We start from the raw sequence: 23,747 nt of genomic DNA, 5'->3' as shown, positions 1-23,747 counted from the left end.
ATTGTAATATATAAAACTAGAGGACTGATGCATGAAATACTTGCAAGAGGAGGCTTTCCTTCCCCCAGCTGCCTGTACCGGCTTCCCTCTGGCACCTGGGACCCGGGCTTCCCTTTGGCCACCTGCAGGACCTAGGATCCCAGCTTCCCTCTCAGCCCCGGCTTTGTCCCGAAGGATGTCTGGTCTAATTAGCATATTACGCTTTTATTATTATAGATAAGTTACAAAACTGCCATTCCCCGGAACAACATCTCAATCCATTGACATTTTGTTTCCTGGCAATAAACTAACAAAAATTCTCGTGAGGTATGAATGATTCTTACATTGACAGATGGAACCCAGTTTTCTGATGCATCTCATTATTGCTGGATTAAACACTGTAACTGTGGTAGGCAACAGGAATGGCATCAGGTGTCTGACTGGGCTCAGACCAAACGTGGGTTCAGCAGCCTGGGTACTTGGGTTCTGGCTAGGAAAGAACTCAGAGCAAGACCCAAAGGGTAAGAGAACAGTTACTGGGTAAATTAGAGAGGTAGGAGAAGTAATTCTTAGAAGAAATGTGAAAGAATGAGAGAGAGGCCGAAAAACCAGGACTACAGGCTTTATTAGAGGAGAAGGACCCTGCTGGGCTATCTCACAAGGGGAGAACAGCAACACCTGAGCAGCAGAGGGAACAGGTCTTTTGAGGGGAGGAATGGGAAGGGATGGGGCTTAGGGTACTCATCACGCACTGACTGGTTGTTTCATATAAGGCAGATAATTAGGCACTTAGGTACTTAGGAATCAAGGGCTTAGGGGTATTTGGCAAGTGCTGATTGGTGGTTCAATGTATAGTTCATATAAGGTGCCTGGTTGGGTGCTCAGGAATGTCCAGGCCACAGGTGCAGGTTAAGTCATACTCCGTCCACCAGTTGGGGGAAAGGATGATCTATCAAAATGGGCTTAGGAAAGGAGTTAAGGAGGTAACGGAAGGGCCCTTGGAGCTTGGGAGTGCAAGCTAATGGTAACCTGCCTGGGGAGGAGATGGAAGGGAAGGGAAAGGTACAGGTGTGCTCCAGGGAGGGAGAGGGCACTGGGTCCTCCTTCCTAAAGGTTTTAGGGTGGAGATTTCAGGGGAGGTGCCAGGGGAAGAGCTGAATGGAATATTCTGTAGCTTTCCAGGTGTGTCCATTCAGGGATGTGGCCGCCACTGGTTGATTGGCCGGCACCAGGGCAGGGGTAATTATTCAATGCAGCTGGTCCTGATGTCAGCCCTGGCATTTTGTTGATTATCTGGGCCTGGAGCTAGAGGAGGAAAAGTCACCCTGGGGACAAGGTCCCACCCTACAATTGACTGCCCATTGCAGGGCACCTGGGCCTTCCACCCTGGTGACCTCTGTACCTGGCCCATCTCCTTGCTCTGCGTGGGTCTGTGGAACTGCCCACAAGATAACCACAAGTAAGGGGTGGCTCATGACCTCGGAGGACTGTGACTGAATCACCAGTGGGAACACATCTTTTCATGTGAAAAACATTTTCTGAAGGTAACCATTCTAAATACGCAGAAGTCACTTTTCCCGCTGGACACGATGGCTTGTTTCTGGTTTCAATGCTGTTTCTGGGAATCTGGCTGTAGTTCTGGAAGGACACCACCCTAAGGCATCCCTAGTCCTTGAGCCTGTGCACCTTTTTGGCAAATGCACACGTCAGACTCCAGTTGTCAACAAAGATCAAAATGGAGCCAGATTCATTAGGTGCCTTTTCAGTGTGTGTGTTTGCAAGGAAGGACCACTGTTCCCTGGGGGACTCTCAGCCCTGCCTCTCAGTGCAAACGTCCCGGACAGGAGTTGTGGCTGCTTTGGGCTCAGGCCTGTGCACCTCAGGCTCTAGGGGGAATGTGGTGCAAAGTGTCTGTCATCTGAGCTGGGCGCCTGGTGGGTGGAGCAGCTGTGGGGCCGGTGGGTGGGGCTACGGTGGGGGCGGGTGGGTGGGCTATTTGGGGAGCAGGTGGGTGGGGCTACACTCTGGCTACTACGCGGAAGTTCACTGAGATCAAATACCCCTTACACTTCCGTCTTTCGTCCTTGTGTGGTCTGCACGGGTGGTGGGAGCAGCAGGCGGGACTCAGGGGGCCCAGGAAACCAGAAATGGTGAGTGTGCGGCCGGGCGCGGAGACGGGGAGGAGGGGCGGGTGGAGCCGCCGGGGCGGGACCGTCTCTCCTCGGTCAGGTCCGGGGCCTGCGGACCCCAGGCGCCCGGGGGCTCCGCTGAAACCGCAGGCCCCTCGGGCTCGCAGTGTGGGCCCAGCCGGGACCCGGGGTCCGGTTTGTCCCCGCGGCAGGGCCTTCGGCTGCGGAGCGAGTCTGGGCAGCTCTGCACCCACATCCCCGGCTCCGCAGTTGGTGCGGTGACCGCGTGGAGGGTCAGTGGGGACAGTGGGGACTCGGTCTCCGCGGTTCGTGCCTGGGAGGAGCTGTGGTCTGTGGGTCCCCTGTCCCTCCTTTCTCCCCAGAGGATCCCGTTTTCTCCTGGGTTTTGATGTTTGTGGAGCAGGCTCTCAAGTCCACCCCCTCTCCCCCAGGCCCTGCTCTGCAGCCAATGCCTGCATTTCCAGTCTCTCCCCCGGATCCTGAACGCCATGTTCCCTTCTCTGAGTCACAGCATCTTTATCAGCTGTTTGTTTTGTGGTGCTTTTCAAACGGTTAAAAACAAAATTCAGCTGAGTAAGTGGAAGGTCTTATTGGCTTGATTCCCTATTCACGAATCGGGCCGCATCCCATCTAGTAAATAGCAAATGAGGGGCTGTTCAAAATGGGAGGCGTTTACAATAGGCAGAAAGGAAGCGTCTTTAAGAGGTTAAAGTAGTGTCTCAGGCAGGGTCCTCTTTCCTTAGGGGAAGGAACAGCAGGAGGCTTTTAGACCGATTAGTGTTGAACAGCAAGTTGCAGAGTGACTGGGTTAGAATTTTACTCCTGGGAGAGGTGAAACTGCAGTTACAAACAGTCATGCACTCCTGAACCTGGGGAGTCCATCTTGAGGCAGTTTTGTTGTTTTCAGTTCTCTTACACACACCTGCATGGTGTTTCCTACTACACACCTAGGCCATATGGTGTGGCCTCTGGGTCCTAGGCAGCAAACCTGTACAACGTGCTACTGTACTGAATACTGTAGGCAATTGTAATGCAGTGGTAGTAAGCATTCATGAAAAGGTGCAGTAAAAATGCGGTGTGCAAGATAGAAAATGGTACATCCGTGTGGGCACTGACCCTGAATGGGCTACAGGACTGGAGGCTGCTCTGCAGGAGTCAGTGGTTGGTGAGTGAATATGAAGGCCTAGGACGTTACTGTGCACGACTGTAGACTTTATCACACTGTACACTTAGGCCAAGAAATGTACAAAACACAGATTCTATCAAGCCCAGGAGGCAATGATGCAATCAAAAGGCTCAGTCAGCACAAGACCTCTGAGGCTGCTGCCCGCATCAAACAGCTTACTGCTTCACAGCAAAGTTTTCTTTCACAAAGTAGAAAGCTCACAAAGATAAAGAGGATAGTATAGCAAATACATGAACCAGTTTCTCATCATCAGGTTTCTATGTAGTGACTGTAACTGTATGTGCTGGACTTTCACAGGACTGGCCGCACAGGAAGCTTGTTTACACCAGCATCATCATAAACATCTGAGCAATGCATTTCCCTATGACATTGTGATGGGTATGACGTCACTAGGTGACTGCAGTTTTTCAAATCCACTGTAATGTGTGTTTTTTTTATAGAAGGGATTTTATTTTTAATGTTACAATTGACATACAACATTATATTCGTTTAAGGTGTACAGCGTAATGATTTGATTTGTTTGTACCTTTTGACACCTTTCATCCATTTGAACCCCACCGCACCCTCATACACTACTCCTGCAATCTCTAGCAACCATCATTTTGTGCTCTATCTATGGAGTTGTTTTTTTTAAAGGTTCCACAGATAAGTGAGAACACATGGCTTTTCTCTTTTTCTGACTTATTTCACAAAGTATCCTGCCCTCAAGGTCCATGAATGTGTTGTTACAAGTGGCAGAATTTATTTTTCTGATGGCTGAATAATACAATAATAGTCCTCTCTGTGTGCATGCACCATTTTTTAAAATTGTTTAAAGTACTACATATATCTCCTTTTTTCCCCTATTGATATCCCCCATGCCTCCAGGACAAGCCCCCATCACCCCATTGTCCATGTCCATTGGTTATGCTAATACGCATGCATAGAAGTCCTTTGGTTGATCTCTTACCCCTCTCCAGTCCCCTCCCTTCTTTCTGAGGTTGGACTGTCTGTTCAGTGTTTCTTAGTCTCTGAATCTATTTTTGTTTATCAGTTTATATTCATTATATCCCACATATGAGTGAGATCATGTGATATTTATCTTTCTCCAACTGGCTTATTTCGCTTAGCATAATGCTCTCCAGGTCCATCCAAGCTGTTGCAAATGGTAAAAGTTCCTTCTTTTTTATAGCAGCACTAGAGGCCTGGTGCACAAAATTCGTGCACGGGGGTGAGGGAGTAAGGGGGGGTTATCCCTCAGGCCAGCCTGCACCCTCTCCAATCTGGGACCCCTTGAGGGATGTCCGACTGTTCGTTTAGGCCCGATCCTCTCACAATCCAGGACTGCTGGCTCCCAACTGCTCACCTGCCTGCCTTCCTGATTGCCCCTAACCGCTTCTGCCTGCCAGCCTAATCACCCCCCAACCACTCCGCTGCCAGCCTAATTGATGCCTAACTACTCCCCTGCCAGCGTGTTTGCCCCTAACTGCCTTCCCCTTTAGGCCTGGTCACCCCTAACTGCCCTCCCCTTTAGGCCTGGTCCCCCCCAACTGCTCTCCCCTGCAGGCCTGGGTCCCACCCAACTGCCCTTCCCTGCAGGCCCAGTCACCCCCAACTTCCCTCCTCTGCTGGCCTGGTCACCCCTAACTGCCCTCCCCTGCAGGCTTGATTGCCCCCAACTGCCCTCCCTTGCAGGCCTGGTTCCTCCCAACTGCCCTCCCTGCTGGTCTGATTGCCCACACCTGCCCTCCCCTGCTGGCCATCTTGTGGTGGCCATCTTGTGTCCACATGGGGGCAGGATCTTTGACCACATGGGGGCAGCCATATTGTGTGTTGGAGTGATGGTCAATCTGCATATTACTCTTTTATTAGATAGAATAAAGGCCTGGTGCACGGGTGGGAGCCAGCTGGTTTGCCCTGAAGGGTATCCCGGATCAGGGTGGGGGTTCCCTTGGGGTGTGGGGAGGCCTGGGTGAAGGGCCTGTGGTGGTTTGCAGGCTGGCCATGCCCCCTGGCAACCCAAGCAGAGGCCCTGGCATCTGGAGTTTATTTAGCTTCTACAATTGAAACTTTGTAGCCTGGAGCAGAGCTAAGCCTCCTGCTCGCTCTGTGGCCGGCAGCCATTTCTTTTGGGGTTTATGTATCTTCTATAATTGAAACGTTGTAGCCTGGAGCGGAGCCAAGCCTCCTGCTCGCTCTGTGGCCGGCAGCCATTTCTTTTGGGGTTTATGTATCTTCTATAATTGAAACTTTGTAGCCTGGAGCGGAGGCCTAGGCCAGCCAGGGCTACAGAAGCTTTGCTTCTTCCATTTCCAGGGGCAACCCTTGCCTCCTGCTCTTTCCAGCTCGTAGCTGCCTCCATTTCTGTTTGGATTTGTTTACCTTCTATCATTGAAACTTTGTAGCCTTGAGTGGAGGCTTAGGCCAGCAACCTCACACGGAAAGCTTGGCTTCCTTTGTTACCGGGGAAACCCAAGCCTCCCTCCTGCTCTCTGTGGCTGTAGCCATCTTGGTTGGGTTTATTTGCATATTTTCTCCTGATTGGCTTGTGGGCGTGGCTTGTGGGTGTCACGGAGTTAGGGTCAATTTGCATATTACTCTTTTATTAGGTAGGATAGTATTCCACTGTGTAGATGTACCACAGTTTTTTAATCCACTTATCTACTGATGGGCACTTAGGCTGTTTCCAAATCATGCACCATTTTCTTTTAAACATTTTTTTAAAAAGTCTCACCAGAGGTATTTTTCCATTGACTTTTGGAGATAGGGGAAGAGAAAGGGAAAGACCGAGAGAAATATTGATATGAAAGAAATGCATCGACTAGTTGCCTCCTGCACGTGTCCGGCCAGGGCCCAGGCTGGGAGGGGTGCTTGCATCCAAGGTGTGTGCCCTTGACCGGGAATCAAACCCGGGACCCTTTAGTCCACAGGCCGACGCTGTCTTCACTGAGCCAAACTGGCTAGGGCTTAAACTTTTTTTTCAATAAGTTGACACAATAAATTAGTTTCAGGTGCCAACATAGTGATTAGACATGTACATAACTTACAAAGTCTAATACCCATCAGATACCACACATGGTTAACAGAATATTATTGACTGTATTTCTTATGCTCTACTTTAAATCCTCCTGACTATTTTGTAACTATCAATTTGTACTTCCTTTTTGTTGTTGTTTGTTAATCCTCACTTGAGGATATTTTTTCATTGATTTTTCAGGGAGAGTGGAAGAGAGAGGGAAAGACAGAGAGAAACATTGATGTGAGAGAGAAACACATCGATTGGTTGCCTCCTGCACGAGCCCTGACCAGAGCTGGGCCGGGGAGGAGCCTGCAACCAAGGTACATGCTGTTGACTGGAATAGAACCTGGGACCTTTTGGTCTGCATTCTGGTGCTCTATCCACTGAGCAAAACCAGCTAGGTCATGTGCTTCCTTTAAAAAATAATAATTTCTTATTGTTGAAAGTACTACATATACAGGCCGTCATGGGGTTACGTCGGACTTGACATACATTGTTTAGTATTTACATCGCCATCTCCCATCCTATATAATAAAAGGGAAATATGCTAATTGACCCTCACGCTGTCACAAAGGTGGCTATGCCCACAGCTAATAAGGAGGGAATATGCTAATTGACTATCCCGCCCTCAAAGATGGCAGCACCCACAGCTAATATGGAGAGAATATGCTAATTGACTATCCCGCCCTCAAAGGTGGCAGCGCCCATAGCCAATAAAGCGGGAATATACTAATTGACTGTCCTACCCTCAAAGATGGTAGCGCCCACAGCCAATAAGAAGGGAATATGCTAATTGACTGACCCACCCTAAAAGATGGTCGTGCCCACCGCCAATAAGGAGGGAATATGCTAATTGACTGTCCTGCCCTCAAAGATGGCATCGTCCACAGCCAATAAGGCAGGAATATGCTAATTGACTGTCCCACCCTCAAAGATGGTGGTGCCCACAGTCACAAGATGGTGGCACCCAGTCCCCTCAGCCCCACCGGGGCAGCAGGTGCGTGGCAGCCCCTGGGTGGCTCGAGGGTTGAGGGACTGGGGGATGGCCTGGCTGTGCGTGCCTGCCTCTAGAGTCCCTCAGTCCCCTCAGCCCCCCAGCTGCCCAGGGCTGGCCCGAGGTGCAGGCAAGCCTCAGATGATGGCTGCCCAGCCACCCAGGGCTGCCCAAGGCTTGTGCTGCCGGCAGTGGCAGCAGCAGAGATGTGATGGGGCATTGCCTTCTTCGGATTGCCAGGTCGCCTCCCACCTCTGAGGGCTGTTGGACTGTGAGAGGGCGCAGGTCGGGCTGAGGGATGCGCCCCCCCCAAAGTGCATGAATTTTCATGCACTGGGCCTCTAGTTTATTTATAAAAAGAAAAGTTCTGTCATTTTGAAGTATGTACTGTACATATGTGCTTTATGTTTTTTATTATTTACTGTACTAGAGGCCTGGTGCCCGAAATTCGTGCGGGGGGGGGGGTGTCCCTCAGCCCAGCCTGCACCCTCTCCAATCTGGGACCCCTTGAGGGATGTCCGATTGCCCGTTTAGGCCTGATCCCAGGGATCGGGCCTAAATGGGCGGTCGGACATCCCTCTCACAATCCAGGACTGCTGGCTCCCAACTGCCCTCCTCTGCCAGCCAGGTCACCCTAACTGCCCTCCCTGCTTGCCTGGTTGCCCACAACTGCCCTCCCCTGTAGGCCTGGTCCCCGCAACTGCCCTCCCCTGCAAGCCTGATTCCCCCCAAATGCCCTCCCCTGCAGGCCTGGTCTCCCCCAACTGCCCTCCTCTGCTGGCCTGGTCACCCCTAACTTCGTACAACTGCCCCTCCCCTGCAGGCCATCTTGTGTCCACATGGGGCCAGCCATCTTTGACCACATGGAGCAGCCATCTTGTGTCTTGGTGTGATGGTCAATTTGCATATTACTCTTTTATTCTATAGGATTTACCACAAGGTCAGGAATTGTTATCTTTCTTTTTTTCTTTTATTTCTATTTTTTTTATTGTTTAAAGTATTACATATATTAGTACATATATCTCCTTTTTTTCCCCCATTGACCTTTCCCCAGCCTTCCCTACCCCCTGTTGCATACCCTCATCCCAACCCCCCAGTGTCTTGTGTCCATTGGTGTGCTTATATGCATGCATACAAGTCCTTTGGTTGATCTATTTCCTTCCCTCCCCAACACTCCCCTGCTTTCCCACAGTAATTTGACAGTCTGTTTGGTGCTTTACTGCCTCTGTATCTATCTTTTTATTCATCAGGTTATAATGTTCTTTATTTTCCATAAATGAGTGAGATCATGTGGTATTTTTCTTTCATTGCCTGGCTTATTTCACTTAACATAATGCTCTCCAGGTCCATCCATGCTGCTGCAAATGGTAAGAATTCCTTCTTTTTTATAGCAGCATAGTATTCCATTGTGTAGATGTACCACTGTTTTATAATTCACTCATCTGCTGATGGGCATTTAGGCTGTTTCCAAATCTTAGCTATGGTGAATTGTGCTGCTATGAACATAGGGGTGCATATATCCTTTCTGATTGGTGTTTCTAGTTTCTTGGGATATATTCTTAGAAGTGGGATTACTCGGTCAAATGGGAGCTCCATTTTTAGTTTTTTGAGGAAACTCCATACTGTTCTCCATAGTGGCTGCACCAGTCTGCATTCCCACCAGCAGTGCACGAGGGTTCCTTTTTCTCCGCATCCTCGCTAGCACTTGTCGTTTGTTGATTTGTTGATGGTTGCCATTCTGACAGGTGTGAGATGGTACCGCATTGTTGTTTTGATTTGCATCTCTTGGATAATTAGTGACTTTGAGCGTGTTTTCATATGTCTCTTGGCCTTCCTTCTGTCTTCTTTCGAAAAGTTTCTATTTAGGTCCGTAGTTTGAGATGGTCTCATTTGTTTATTTTTTCTTTTGTTTGCCTTGCTCAAGGGGACATGTCATAAAAATATTAAGAGAAATATTAAGAGATTTTACTGTAGAAGGTTTACATTTAAGTCATTAATCCATTTGAGGTAATTCTCGTATATGGTGTAGGTTTCATTTTTTTGCACGCATTTTCCCAACACCATTTATTCAATAGACTGTCTTTACTTTATTGTATGCACTTGTCTCCTTTGTCATATATTAACTTAACATATAAGTTTGGATTTATTTGTGGGCTCTCTTCCATTGGTCTATATGTCTGTTTTTGTGCTGGTACCATGCTGGTTTGATTACTATAACTTTGTAATATCCTATCTAATAAAAGAGTAATATGCAAACTAACCATCACTCCACCAGGCCCACCAGCCAATCAGGAGTGAGTATGCAAATTAGCCCAACCAAGATGGCTTTGGCCACGGAGAGAGCAGGAGGGAGGCTTGGGTTTCCCCGGCGATGGAGGAAGCCAAGCATTCCGCACACCCTGGCTGGCCCAGGCCTCCACTTAAGGCTACAAAGTTTCAATTATAGAACATAAATAAATCCCAACAAAAATGGCGGCAGCCATGGAGCTGGAGAGAGCAGGAGGCTAGCGTTGCCCCGGTGATGGAGGAAGCCAAGCTTCTGCAGCCCTGGCCTGCTTTGGCCTCCGCTTAAGGCTACAAAGTTTCAATTGTAGAAGATAAATAAATCCCAGATACCAGGGCCTCCACTTGGGTTGCTGGGGGGCGTGGCCGGCCTGCAAACCACCACAGGCCCCTCGCCCAGGCTGCCCCAAGCCCCAAGGGAACCCCCACCCTGATCCGGGATACCTTTCAGGGCAAACCAGCTGGCCCCCACCCATGCACCAGGCCTCTATCCTATCTAATAAAAGAGTAATATGCAGATTGACCATCACTCCAACACACAATATGGCTGCCCCCATGTGGTCAAAGATCCTGCCCCCATGTGGACACAAGATGGCCACCACAAGATGGCCAGCAGGGGAGAGCAGTTGGGAGGGACCAGGCCTGCAAGGGAGGGAAGTTGGGGGCGATCAAGCCTGCAGGGGAGGGCAGTTAGGGGTACTAGGCCAGCAGAGGAGGGAAGTTGGGGGCAAACAGGCTGGTAGGCGAGCAGTTTGGAGCCAGCAGACCTGGATTGTGAGAGGGATGTCCGACTGCCCGTTTAGGCCCGATCCCGGTGGAATCGATTGGAGAGGGTGCAGGCTGGCTGAGGGACACCACCCCCCTCCCGCACGAATTTCATGCACCGGGCCTCTAGTAGTTTGATATCAGGTAATGTGATATCTCTGACTTTGTTCTTCTTTGTCAAGATAGCTTTGGCTCTTTGGGGTCTTTTGTGGATTCATAAGAAATGTTGGATTATTTGCTCTAGTCCTGTGACAAACATCATTGGTATTTTGATAGGAATTTTGGTTCTGATTGGTCAGTTCCTATGCACTGAATGTATAGATCACCTTGGGTTGTATGGACATTTTTATGATGTTAATTCTTCTTATTTATGAGTATGGTATTTGCTTCCATTTATTTGTATCTTCTTCAATTTCTTCTTCAGTGTCTTATAATTTTTTGAATACAGGTCTTTTACCTCCTTGCTTAAATATATTCCTAGGAAATTTATTTATTTATTTATTTATTTATTTATTTATTTATTTATTTATAAATCTTTATTGATTTCAGAGAGGAAGGGAGAAGGAGAGAGAGACAGAAACACCAGTGATGAGAGAGAATCATTGACTGGCTGCCTCCTGCATGCCCCCCACTGGGGATCGAGCCCGCAACGCAGGCATGTGCCCTTGGCTGGAATCGAACCTGGGACCTTCCAGTCCGCAGGCTGACGCTTTATCCACTGAGCCAAGCTGGCTAGGGCAGGAAATTTATTTTTTATGCCAAATCCATTATACTCTTATGGGACTATCATCCTATATGAGGTCTGTTTTTGACCATAGGTTATGTGGCTTATGACTGTATTGAGACATTGAGGACCAGTAGTTTTATTGCTAGCTTTACCCAGTGGCCAGATAAGTTTCTATTGAATGAGTACAAAAAAAAACCAAACATTTTACAAAGTATCATATTTTAAAAAGATATTACCTTGTGAGAACATGTAATAAATAACTTTAATATGCAATGGGTATTTAATTTTAAGGCATGCCTTTAACATTAACTAGTATGGAAAACACTGTGTCATAAGAAAACACCAGAATGCTCATGATCCGCCTGCAATGTGTTAAGTTTTGCTTTTGGTGATGTGACTTGACATAAGTGATTCATTGTGTGCCCGTTGTCCATTTTTTTTAATAGAACAGACTCAAAATTTGAATTATTATTTTCCCATAGTCAAATAATGGCTGTCTTTAAAAATGTATTTGGTGTGCGTGTGTTTCCATGTAGCTAATAACCACCTGGAAGTGATTTGCATCAAAGCTTTGTGCCTCTCCCTCTCTTTCCAGGATCTTTCCTTGAGAACAGAAATCCCCTGAGAAATCCTTTGGGAGGCTGCTCTTGGGTAACTTTCTGGATGTTGTACATCAGCCCTGCCTCTCCCCTAGTTTGTCACCTTTAAACATGTCTTCACGTTATTTTAGTCTCAGGTTTTAAATGAATAAAAATGTGTGCAATCATTCCAACTTAAAGTGTAAAATATTTTAAGTTTTCCTGACACACGTGCCTCTCAGAGAAATAAAATACTTTATTGTTACACTAGGGGCCCAGTGCATGAATTTGTGCGCCTGGAAAGGAATTGTGGGCCGCGAAGCTGCAGTGGGCACAGGGGCAGGTCTCGGCCCATACTCCACACCCTGCCCAGCCCTTCCCTCTGCGGCCCCGGTCCCATGTCTGCCAGCAGCCCTGCTCTCGCCTCCACTGCTCCCACGTCCTGATGATGCCTGCCCTGCTAGCATCCTCTAATGGCACAGAGCATTTGGGGTTGGCACTAGCAGCGGGTGCAAGAGATGGCTGCCGGCCCCGATCACCCCTCAAGGAGCAGAAGGAGGTGGAGGAACCCTGAGGGACAATCTGGGAGCCGGTGTCAGGCACCAGTAGTGGGTGTTAGCGGCTCTGGTGCCAGCAGCTGGTGGGATCTGGGCCGGCACCCGCAGCAGGTGTGAGTGCCGAGCGCGATCGTGGCACCATGGGAGCAAAGAATTTTCAGTAACCACCGATGACAGTGTCTGGTGCCCCACCTTGGTCATGTGCCCCCTTCACCTGCTCCATTATCCTACCCCGGCTGACGCCTGCCATGTTCATTGCTCTGCAGCCTGCTGCCAACATGTGCCATGCTCCACACATGCCCCCTGGTGATCAGCCGCACATCATAGCAACTGGTTGTATGGTTGTTTGGTTGTTCCACCGTTCGTCCTATTTGCATATCTGGGTTTTATATATATTGATTGCATGTATTACATTATTGTTTGGCCTGTTTCCTTCAGTGTGGGTAGGAATATTTTAAGGTCTGTTATTTTGAGTGAATCAAATGGATTTTTAGAGCTTAGACTGGAGGTGTTGAAGTATGACTAATAGTTTACAAAACAAATTCTTGCCCTGGGAACAATAATGCATTAGCCAGAATGCGCCCCCGAGGGCTCCCAGGTGAAGTCACCAGTAAACACCCACCAACAGCCTGTTGTTCACAGATCTCATCATATTCTGCTCTCAAAATTAAATATGGACTGAAGTCCAGAGTTCTTTTGGCCAAAATCTGCCAGTCCCAAGTCATCTTATGGTAATTTTCAGAAAAGGCATGAAGGAGTCCTTTTTTTAAAAAAAAATATTTTTTATTGATTTTTTACAGAGAGGAAGGGAGACTGACAGAGAGTTAGAAACATTGATGAGAAAGAAACATCAATCAGCTGCGTCCTGCACACTGCCCACTCCATATGTGCCCGCAACCAAGGTACATGCCCTTGACCAGAATCGAACCTGGAACCCTTGATTCCGTAGACCGACGCTCTATCCACTGAGCCAAATGGGTTAAGGCAAGGAGTCCTTTTGTAAATGGATTGTTAGCCCCATTTTCTCTCATACTTTTCCTTATTTCTTTAAAGGTATTAAAGGAGAGTGGTTCATGTATCCAATTACCTTTATTCTTGCATAAATGGGCAAGCCAAAAGCTCTCCTTCTAACATAGCTTGACTGACACATGATCCCATAACTGAGGATTTAGGTGATGAGCCTTCCCACACTGGAGGCGGAGGATTGGGGGCGGCCTTCGGTATTACCAGTTTTTCAGGCTCTACTTCAGGAGGAGGGGGCGGGGAAAATCCTCCTGGTGTTCTGTAGGCTTTTGATCCTCAATATGAAGTGGGCATAGTGCAGCTCGAACACGATCCCACGTAATTAAAGATGACAAAAGCACTTGTTTTCCCTGGGTCTGATTTCTCTTTAAATCCCTACCTTCTTGTTCCTAGAGATCAAGGTCTAATGTTCCAGCATCAGGGAACCAGGAGTTATCCTATATAATCCTATATAATAAAAGGCTAATATGCAAATCGACCGAATAGGACAACCGGTTGTTATGACACACACTGACTACCAGGGGGCAGACGCTTGACAAAGGAGCTGCCCCCTGGTGGTTAGTGCACTCCCACAGGGGGAACGCCACACAGCCGGAAGCTGGACACATGGTTGTAGAGCACAGTGGGGGTGGTGGTGGTAGGAGCCTCTCTCTCCTCTGGGGCAGTGATAAGGACGCTTTGGAAGATATCTGACTGCCACCAGCCCGTGCAGCCGGGCTGAGGGGAGCCCCCCCTCCCCCAGTGCAGGAATGTTGTGCACTGGACCTCTAGTAAGTTATAATAGTCTGCAAAAGGGCCTTTGTTTCCTTGTAACAGAGGCACCATTTGCATTTCATAACTGTTTAAGCAGTTATATATTGTTGCCATCTGTGGTGCAACCAGCAGGGCCATGAGGGGCCCTGCTCCCAGCCGCATTGGCCTGGCGACATCCACTTGCCAACACCGCCCCCCACCGTTACCGACCATTTCCATTTGTGGGGCGACCTGTGGGGCTCCCATTCACATCTGCCTTTTCCTGGTGCCGCCCGCTCACCTACTGCACCATCTCGTAGCAGTCCCGCTCACCTCCACTGCCATCCACTACAAGTGCCACCTCGCTGACACCTGCCATGTTTTGTGTCACCACCTGGTGGTCAGCACACATCATAGCGAGTTGTGGAACTCCCGGTCAATTAAACTCTTGGGGACAATTTCCATATTAGCCTTTTATTATACAGGATACTACCTTTACTTTATTGTGTGTTCTTGCCTCTTTTGTCAAGTATTCTGTGACCATAAAGGCATGGGTTTATATCTAGGCTCTCTGTTCCGTTCGTTCTACTGATTTATATGCTGTTTTTAGGCCAGGACCTTACTGTTTTGATTACTATGGCCTTGTAGTACAGTTGGATATTAGGTAGTGTGATTCATCCACATTTGTTCTTCGTTCTCAAGACTGCTGTTGCTATTCAGGGTGTTTTGAGGTTTATGAAAAAATTTTTGAATATTTGTTCTAGTTATGTGAGTTTCATCATGGGTATCTTGATACGAATTGCATTGAAGCTATAGATTGCTTTGGGTAGTATGGACATTTTAACCCTTTGCACTCGCTAACCCTTTGACATCCGAGTGCAAAAGGTTAATTATATTAATTTTTCTTCTCCATAAACACCATATATGTTTCCATTTATAATTTACATTCCAATTACAGTTTACATTTAATCTTATTTTGTATTAGTTTCAGGTGAAACTAATTTCAACATGAAAATAGTGCAGATTTCAATAAAGGCCCTAGGACATGCCACGTCTTAAATTGTTCCCCAAGGTCTAGGCCTCGGATATAGTCACAATTCTGCCGGGAAGACTCCTTTTGAGTGTGATCTTACAATTTCAATATACGTGTCCATGTGTCCTAAAAATCAGTATGAAGTAACCCTCAGGCTCATGAGTAGAGGACTTTTGTTGAGGGCTAAGTTGTCCTGTCTTGCTCATGCCTGAGCTCTAACTCTAACGTCCTATCTCCATGAAATGAGAGAGGCAAAAGAAGGTCAAACTTAGTTACTAACAAATATTATAAAAACAAATGTTCATCCATACTCCTCCATGAGAATATTTTCATTCATTCAGGTGTATCTGATGACTTCTAATAATCTGGTGTACTTTAGGACAATATGGCCAAGTACATTTTGTTCTAATTTGAATTTCCACACACCTCCTGGCCTCTCCTGTTTGGTGATGAGAATAGAAGAGAAAGCTACAAGGCCTTTATTGTATTCACAGTTACTAAAACTTTATGCACACATGACAGTATGTTTCATGGATGGCTGCATCAAATGGTGGTTATAATGGTGATGAGTTTTGGCACAAGGAATCGATGGGCTTAAAATAGAAGTATTTTAATGTATTAGTATAGAAGTTGTTCAAGGTGTTCTTTACCCTGACATTTAGAGAGCAATGAAGACTTGAAGTGATCACAGTAAAATCATATCAATATATTCCATGTGTTCTTGAGGATGTGAATGTGGCAAATTAATAATAGTCTTACAATCAAGTCATAGACTTAATGTTGGGGACCATGTGTTCTATGTGAACTTCCTATAAATTATGTATAGGTCCCCAGTGTTGTTTGTCTCACCCATTCTCCTATATGTATATGTGGGATGTTTTAGGACTCAGTGGCCTTTGAGGATGTTAATGTGGAGTTCACCATGGAGGAGTGGGCTTTCCTAGATCCCACCCAGAAGAAACTCTACACAGATGTGATGCTGGAAACCTTCTGGAACCTGGCATCAGTAGGTAGGTATCATAAATTCTTTTTAAAAAATATATTTTTATTGATTTTAGAGAAAAAGGAGAGGGAGAGAATGAGAGGAAAATCAATGATGAGAGAGAATCACTGATTGGCTAACTCCTGCAAGCCACACATTGGGGATCTAACCTGCAAACCGGCCCTATTGGGAATTGACTTGTGACCTCCCGTTTCATAGGTTGACGGTCAACCACAGAGCAACTCTGGCCTGCAACAACTTGTTACTTATTTAGGCAATTAGAAAAATAGTGTTGCTTGCTCATCAATGCTGTTTCAAGAACTGAAATATGAAAGGGAATACATTGGAAATTAAATTAGAAATCATCACAGCTCATTGTGTACCTAAAACCTAACAATTTTTAATATTATTTAATAATTTATAATGCTTTTTTTAGCATGTATTTTAGAAGAAAAATGTGAAGGCCATGACAGTGAAGATCAGTATGAAAATCATGGGATGAATCTTAGGTGAGTTGCATTGACATGACAAAGCATTAAGAACATCTTTGTGTTTTTTTTAAATATATTTTTACATATTTATTTTATTTATTTGTATGTTTAATTTTTTAAAATTTACTTCAGAGAGTTAGGAAGAGGGAGAAAGAAACTTCAATGATGAGAGAGAATTATTGATGGCTGCCTCCTGCATGCCCCTCATTTGGAATCAAGAACCAGGGCATGTACCCTGGCCAGAAATTGAACTATGACCTCATGGCTCAGTGGTCAGTGATCCTCTCTGGTGGTGCAAAAATACGTTTTTATTGATTTTGGAGTATGGAGGTGAGAGCGAGTGATATAAAAATCAATTGACTGCCTCCTGCATGCACTGTCCTGGGTTTAATAAGTCTGCTGTCTAGCCAAGTTCCCTTTTAGGGAATTGAACTGCCAAGCCCCTGGTGCATGGCTCTATTCTGAAGCCCTGAGTCATATGGGCCCGGTCTACAAAAGAATCTTAAAAACAGGTCATTCAATTGTATCAGCCCAGTTTTAACTATATTGGTTCTTAGAATTATCTCATCCAAACGTTTTTTCTGAAATATGGCCTAGATGTTTAATGTATAAAAATAATTGCACTTGGAAACAATATACAGCAATACCATTCATGAATAGAAGTGTTTCATAATATCTATGATCCAGCCTATTTCAGAGGTTTTAGGATATCCACTTTCAAAAATTGGAATGTTCAGAAACCCCACACTTTGTTTGAAAATGGGAAAAATGTCATTGTCATGCTACTAATAAATATTAAATCATTAACAGAGTATTAATAATATGCTTCTGGTTTTTACAGCAGTCATATAGTAGCACGACTCTCTACAAAGAAGGATGATGGCCAATGCAAAGAAAACTTCAGGCAGATTCCAAATCATAATGAAAAGAAGGAAACTCCTACTGAAATAAAACAACCTAATTCCAGGTTGTGTAGGCAAATCTTCATGCGTTATTTGTCCTTGAATAACCACCTGAGCTCACACATTGGACCCAACCTATACCTGTGTCAGGAATATGAAGAAAACACTTATAAATGTAAGGAACCTGGGAAAGCTTTTAAGCATCATCAACATATTCAAAGCCATGAAGGCAGCCCCAGTGGGAAAGCTTTTCACTATTCAACTTCCCTTGGAAATCATGAAAGAACACATGTTGCTGGAAAACTGTATGAGTGTGATCAATGTGGGAAAGGCTTTAGACGTCTCATTTACTTTAAACTTCACAAAAACACTCATAGAGGAGAGAAACCATATCAAAGTAAACAACGTGGCAAAGCTTTCAGTTCTCCCAAGTACTCTGGGGAAAATGAAAGAACACACACTGCAGAAAATCCCTATCAATGTCAGAAATCTGGAAAAGCTTTCAGTTCCACTTCTCTTAGAAATCATGAAAGAGCACCCACTGGTGAGAAACCTTATGAATGTGGGAACATCTTCAGTTGGCTCAGCTCTCTTGGAAAACATAAAAGAAGTCATGCTGGAAAGAAGCCTCATGAATGTAAGGAATGTGGCAAAACATTCCGTCGTCGCTATGCCCTTATAATTCATCAAAGAATGCATACTGGGGAAAAACCCTATGAATGTAAGCTTTGTGGTAAAGTTTTCTCTTATTCAACTTCCCTCCAAAATCATAAAAGAACTCATACTGGGGAAAAGCCCTATGGTTGTAAGAAATGTGGAAAAGCCTTCAGTTGTCCAAAGTCTTATCGAGAGCATCAACGGACACAATGTGGAGAAAAGCCCTATGAATGTAAGCACTGTGGGAAAGCTTTCATATTTTCCTCTTCTCTTCGAAATCATGAAAGAATGCATACTGAGGAGAAACCCTATAAATGTAAGCAATGTGGGAAAATCTTCAGTTTGTACAGCTCTCTTGGATATCATAAAAGAATTCATGATGGAAAGAAGCCTCATGAATGTAAGGAATGTGGTAAAACTTTCCATCATCCCTGTTCCCTTAGAAATCATGAAAGAACTCATACTGGCGAACAACCCTATGAATGTAAACATTGTGGCAAAGCTTTCTATTTTCTGTCTGCCCTCCAACGTCATGAAAGAACTCATACTCGGGTAAATCGCTATGAATGTAAGCATTGTGGTAAAGGATTCTATTATCAGTCTTCTCTCCAAGATCATGAAAGAATTCATACTGGGGATAAACCCTATAAATGTAAGGTTTGTGGTAAAGGTTTCTCTTATTCAACTTCCCTTCAGTATCACGAAAGAATGCACACTGGGGAAAAACCCTATCAATGTAAGGAATGTGGTAAAGCTTTCATTTCTCCCAGCTCTCTTGGAAAACATAAAAGAAGTCATGATGGAAAGAAGCCTCATGAATGTAAGGAATGTGGTAAAACATTCTATGATCGATATTTCCTCCGATTTCATGAAAGTATTCATACTGGGGAAAAACGTTATGAATGTAAGCATTGTGGTAAAGCTTTCTCTTATCCATCTTCCCTCCGAAGTCATAAAAGGACTCATGATAGGGAAAAACCCTATGAATGTAAACAATGTGGGAAAGCTTTCTTTGCTCTAAGTGCCCTCCAACGTCATGAAAGAATTCATACTGGAGAAAAACCCAATAAATGTAAGCATTGTGGCAAAAGTTTCTGTCATTTAACTTCCCTCCAACATCATGAAAGAACTCATACTGGGGAAAAACCCTATAAATGTCAGCAATGTGGTAAGACTTTTATTTTTTCCAAATCTCTTAGAAATCATGAAAAAATACATAATGTGGAGAAATCCTATGAATGCAAGCAATGTGGGAAAACTTTCAGATGTTCCAAATATCTTAGAAATCATAGGAAAATGCATACTGCTGAGAAACCCTATGAATGTAAGCAATGTGGGAAAGCTTTCAAATATTCCAGATATCTTCGAAACCATGAAAGAACACATACTGGGGAGAAATCCTATGAATGTAAGCAATGTGGGAAATTTTTCAGTCATCCAAGTTCTCTTGTAACACATGAAAGAAATCATGACGGAAAGAAGCCTCATGAATGTAAGGAATGTGGTAAAACTTTTCTTTATCCCTCTTTCCTTAGAATTCATGAAAGAATGCATACTGGGGAAAAACCCTATAAATGTAACCATTGTGGTAAAGCTTTCTCTTATCCAACTTCCCTCCAATGTCATGAAAGAACTCATAATAAGGAAAAACCCTATGAATGTGAGCAATGTGGTAAAGCCTTCAGTTGTCTCAGCTCTCTTGCTAAACATAAAAGAAGTCATGATGGAAAGAACCCTTATGAATGTAAGGAATATGGTAAAACATTCCATGATTTATATCACCTCCAACTTCATGACAGTATTCATACTGGTGAAAACCTTAAGCAATGTAGTAAAGCATTTATTCACCCCAGTTTCCTTGAAATTCACCTAAATGCTCATTGTGGAGAGAAATCATAATGAATGAAAGAATGTACTCTGAAAATAAGCCCTATCCTGTAAATATTGTAGAAAATCCTTTGGCTATCCTAGTTCTTTTTTGTATATACTCACCTTAGGATATTTTTCTGTCTAGATAGTGGAAGTCAGAGAGAAAGACAGAGAGCAATATTGATGTGAGAGGAAAACATCAATTGGTTACCTCCTGCACATGCCCAGACATGAAAGTGCACACAGTGGAGAAAAGCTCTATGAATGTAAGGAATGTGGTGGAAGTTTCAGTTTCTCCAAGTCTCTTAGAAAGCATGGAAGAACACATATAAATGTAAAACCTTATGAATGTAAGCAATGTGGGAAGACCTTCAGTTGTGTTACACATCTTGGAAGACATAAAAGAAGTCATGATAGAAAGCAACCTCATGAATAAGGAATGAGTTAAACCTTTTTGTCATCCCTATGAGTGCAATCGATGTGGGAAAGCCTATAGTCATCCCAGATCCTTTCAAATTCACCAAAATTCACATAGTGGAGAGGAACCATATCAATGCAAGGAATGTGGTAAACCTTCAGGTTCCAACTAGTTTTTACGCACAGGTGAAAACAAAATGTATTGATTAACACTTTTAATGTAAAGAATAGCAAAGACCCTTCATTTATCTCTCAGCTGTGCCATCATGTATGATTATCCATATTGGGGATGGACCTTAGAAATGTAAGAGGGTTAGAAAGCATTCATTTCTTCTAGTTTATTGTAAAGGATGAAAGAACTCACTGAAGAGAAGCCCTGTCATGTAAAGATGGTAGAAGAGCCTTTGGCCATCCTAGTTCTTTACAAAATCATGAAGAGACTCACACCCAAAAGACTAAGTGTATGAACATAAGGAATGTGGGAGAGCCTTTCTTGGATTTGTGAGAATGCACCTGGAGAAATAGTATATACATATAGAGAAGGTGCGAAAGCCTTCAGCTGTCACTTTTCCTTGGAAATGTCATGAAAAAAACTCTTGAATGTAAAAATGTAGGAAAACCTTCATGTTGCCTCATCCTATATAATAAAGACCTAATAGGCAAGTTGTTGTCATGCCCTTGTGCTGGGGCCAGGAGACCTGAGGCCGCACCCCCCTCCTTGGGGCTGGGGGACCTGAGGCTGTGCTCCCTGACCTGCAGAGTTTGATGAGGGTGGGGCCAACCGGGTCTGGGTCTCGTACAATTTCAAGGCGCGCTCGAGTGGGTGGGGACTTGACTCTGGGTCCTGTGGCATGCCCCAGACTCTGACAGGAGGGAGATTTTCATATATATTTTACCAATTTTCTTGCATCTCTGAGACTTCTATTATAAAGGGCAAATACCAATATTAAAATATTTCCTCTAATTAATTCCCTTTTAATGTGCACGAATGTTCACCGGGCCACTAGTATTCCTACACTACCATGTGAGAATGTGCACTGTATATTTAACAATGAAAATAAACTTTAAAATTTTAACAAATAATTTCAAAGTAGCTTGAGAATTGCACTTAACAGAAATCCTATTAGTGTAACTGACTGGTACATATAAACAAGCCTGTTACAAATAAAGTCATATACTTCCCAAAACTCACAGCATTAAAAAAGTTTTATAAACTTGACATATTATCAAACTCATTCTTTGTTAGAGTTTTAAATTGCTTTTTTTGATGTGAGAAAGGGAGAGAGAGAAAGTAGTAGAGAGAAACATCTTCACATGTGCCTGACCAGGGATCAACCCAGCTACCCAGTAATGTGACCTGACAGGTTTTGAATGAATAGGCCCTACACACATATGTATTCTTTTTAATTTTTCAATTGCACTTGAAATTCACCGTTATTTTAGATAATAAGTATTTGCCATATATTTGTGCTTACAGTTCACTGTAGAGTCCCATGTGAATTATTTTCATGGTTTTTGTGTTGCTTTTGGCTGGGAATTGTGCCATGGAGTTCACATTAAGAAGAAAATATTTTATTTTGTTTTTCTCACTCTTTACCTCACCAGCCAAGAATATCCTCAAAACTGCCAGCCACTGCATTGCTTCCTTTGATGTTGGGTGTAAGCTTTACAGATGTTCACAATTCAACATTAAAGATCCAGCATATGTTGGTTTTTCCTGCAAACCCATAGGTGTCCACCAGGCAACAAACATAGACTGTCATGGTTGAGACTGTTTTCGGAAGCGTAAACACTGTTCTCTAGATTACATTTGCTTGAGGTCTAATTTGACTAGTAATCACCTTGTCCTGTTGGTTCTACTACTGACTGTGATTCAGATCCCACTGTACCAGCTGCAATGGTGCAGTGCCAAGGAGCCCTGTGACAGTTTGTTCTTGTACCACCCTCTGCAGTGAGGGCCAGTCCTTTCATGTGAGAATCGCCACTTTCTTCATTTCAGGCAGACTCTGGATATGTGCTGTCTCTCAGAGCTGAATTTAATCTCAATGTTGTCAGTTATCTTGGGTTGTATGTGATTAAAATTATGTGCATTTTTTTTCTCTCTAATCAATGCTTCTGTACTTCTTCAAGAAATATGAACTGTTTGCCAAGCACTCTTATGCTAATAGCTATTCTGTTTTATTGTTTCCTGAGGACATCTTTAAGTATCCCATTGTAATTACGTATTTTCAGATCAACATGTAATCTTTTCCACTTAATCATACAATCTGAGTCACAAGTATCATGTGTGTATAAAATCAAACATGTTTGCTCAGGGAAATTAAATTTTTTATACTTATTTGGCACAGACTGCTTTCTTATTCATTCAAAATATTGAAAAGTTCAATCATGTTTTTGTCTGTCCCTTCTAGCCAAATACCAACAAAATCACATCTGTGGTAAAAGAGACATGGAATGGAATGAAGTTCAATAACAATGACCACAAACCCTAAATGGCTGTGGGGTGTGACAGTAACAGCACACTGAGAAGGGTTTGTTGTTGTATTTTGCCTGGTGATAAATCACTTACTTGCCATTCAGGGAAGCCCTTATTTTCCATTCAAGGAATCCAGACATTTTTCTGCATTGGATTCTGTGAGGAAATGAACTTAATTCTACATAGGGTGGTGATACTAATTTTTATTTAGAAGGCAGGAAAAAAATAAAGTCATACTAACCCTGAATTGTAGGAAACAGAAATCATATTGGTGAGGAAAGGGGAGTTTTGTTATTTTTATTCTTTGGAAACCTGTTCTCTTTCATCAAGTATACAGACATGAATGCCTCTGCTTCTGTCTTGATTCATCATGGTCAGGGAGTAGCTCTGTGTGATGATGGACATGTGTGACCTTTTCTTATTCACAACATATATCTAGGGCTGGCAGGGAGTGCAACGCCTATAACCAAGTATCTCAAACAACTTTTGCCTTTCTTGTTATCTAAATACTGACATATTTCCTAGAGGGTATGGGATGTGTTTCCAAAAAGTGATATACCTATAATTTCTAATCATTTACTCCATGAATAGTTATCTCCTTTATGAACCAACTGAAGTTCATAAATTTAGGAATATTGTCAAAGTATACAAACCAAGCAAGAAAACAAAGTCTCTCTTCCAAAGAAGCTGTTGTTAGTGATAGAGTATGACTTTCTTTTACTTTTTATTTTTAAATGTACTTTTATTGATTTCAGAGCGGAAGGGAGAGAGTGAGAGATAGAAATATCAATGATGAGGAAGAATCATTGATCGGCTGCCTCCTGCATACCCGCTATTGGGGATCAAGTCTGCAACCCAGCATGTGCCCTTAAACGGAATCAAACCTGGGATCCTTCAATGTGCAGCCCTATGTGCTATCCACTGAGCCAAACCAGCTAGAGCTTTCTT

General features: G+C 44.2%; 1 protein-coding gene across 1 annotated transcript; it reads left to right on the top strand.

The window, feature by feature from the left end:
* The first annotated feature begins 2,020 nt into the window (after positions 1-2,020).
* LOC307099187 (uncharacterized protein) lies at positions 2,021-22,831 on the top strand. Its single transcript, XM_079770384.1, has 4 exons — positions 2,021-2,129; positions 15,889-16,015; positions 16,424-16,496; positions 17,320-22,831. The coding sequence occupies exons 1-4, from the start codon at positions 2,127-2,129 to the stop codon at positions 19,934-19,936; spliced, it is 2,820 nt and encodes a 939-aa protein (XP_079626510.1). The 5' UTR covers positions 2,021-2,126; the 3' UTR covers positions 19,937-22,831.
* The last annotated feature ends 916 nt before the right edge of the window (positions 22,832-23,747 follow it).

This window comes from Cnephaeus nilssonii (assembly GCF_951640355.1).
Source record: "Cnephaeus nilssonii genome assembly, chromosome: 5".
NCBI lineage: Eukaryota > Metazoa > Chordata > Mammalia > Chiroptera > Vespertilionidae > Cnephaeus > Cnephaeus nilssonii.
Note: the sequence above shows the minus strand (reverse complement) of the source record. Positions and strands in the feature narration are given on the sequence as shown.

What these genes read in the sequence shown, in the direction of transcription:
- LOC307099187 (XM_079770384.1), top strand. An exon ending in CTGGAACCTGGCATCAGTAG is followed by an intron (nt 16,016 to 16,423) that starts GTAGGTATCATA and finishes TGCTTTTTTTAG; the next exon opens with CATGTATTTTAGAAGAAAAA. An exon ending in AATCATGGGATGAATCTTAG is followed by an intron (nt 16,497 to 17,319) that starts GTGAGTTGCATT and finishes TGGTTTTTACAG; the next exon opens with CAGTCATATAGTAGCACGAC.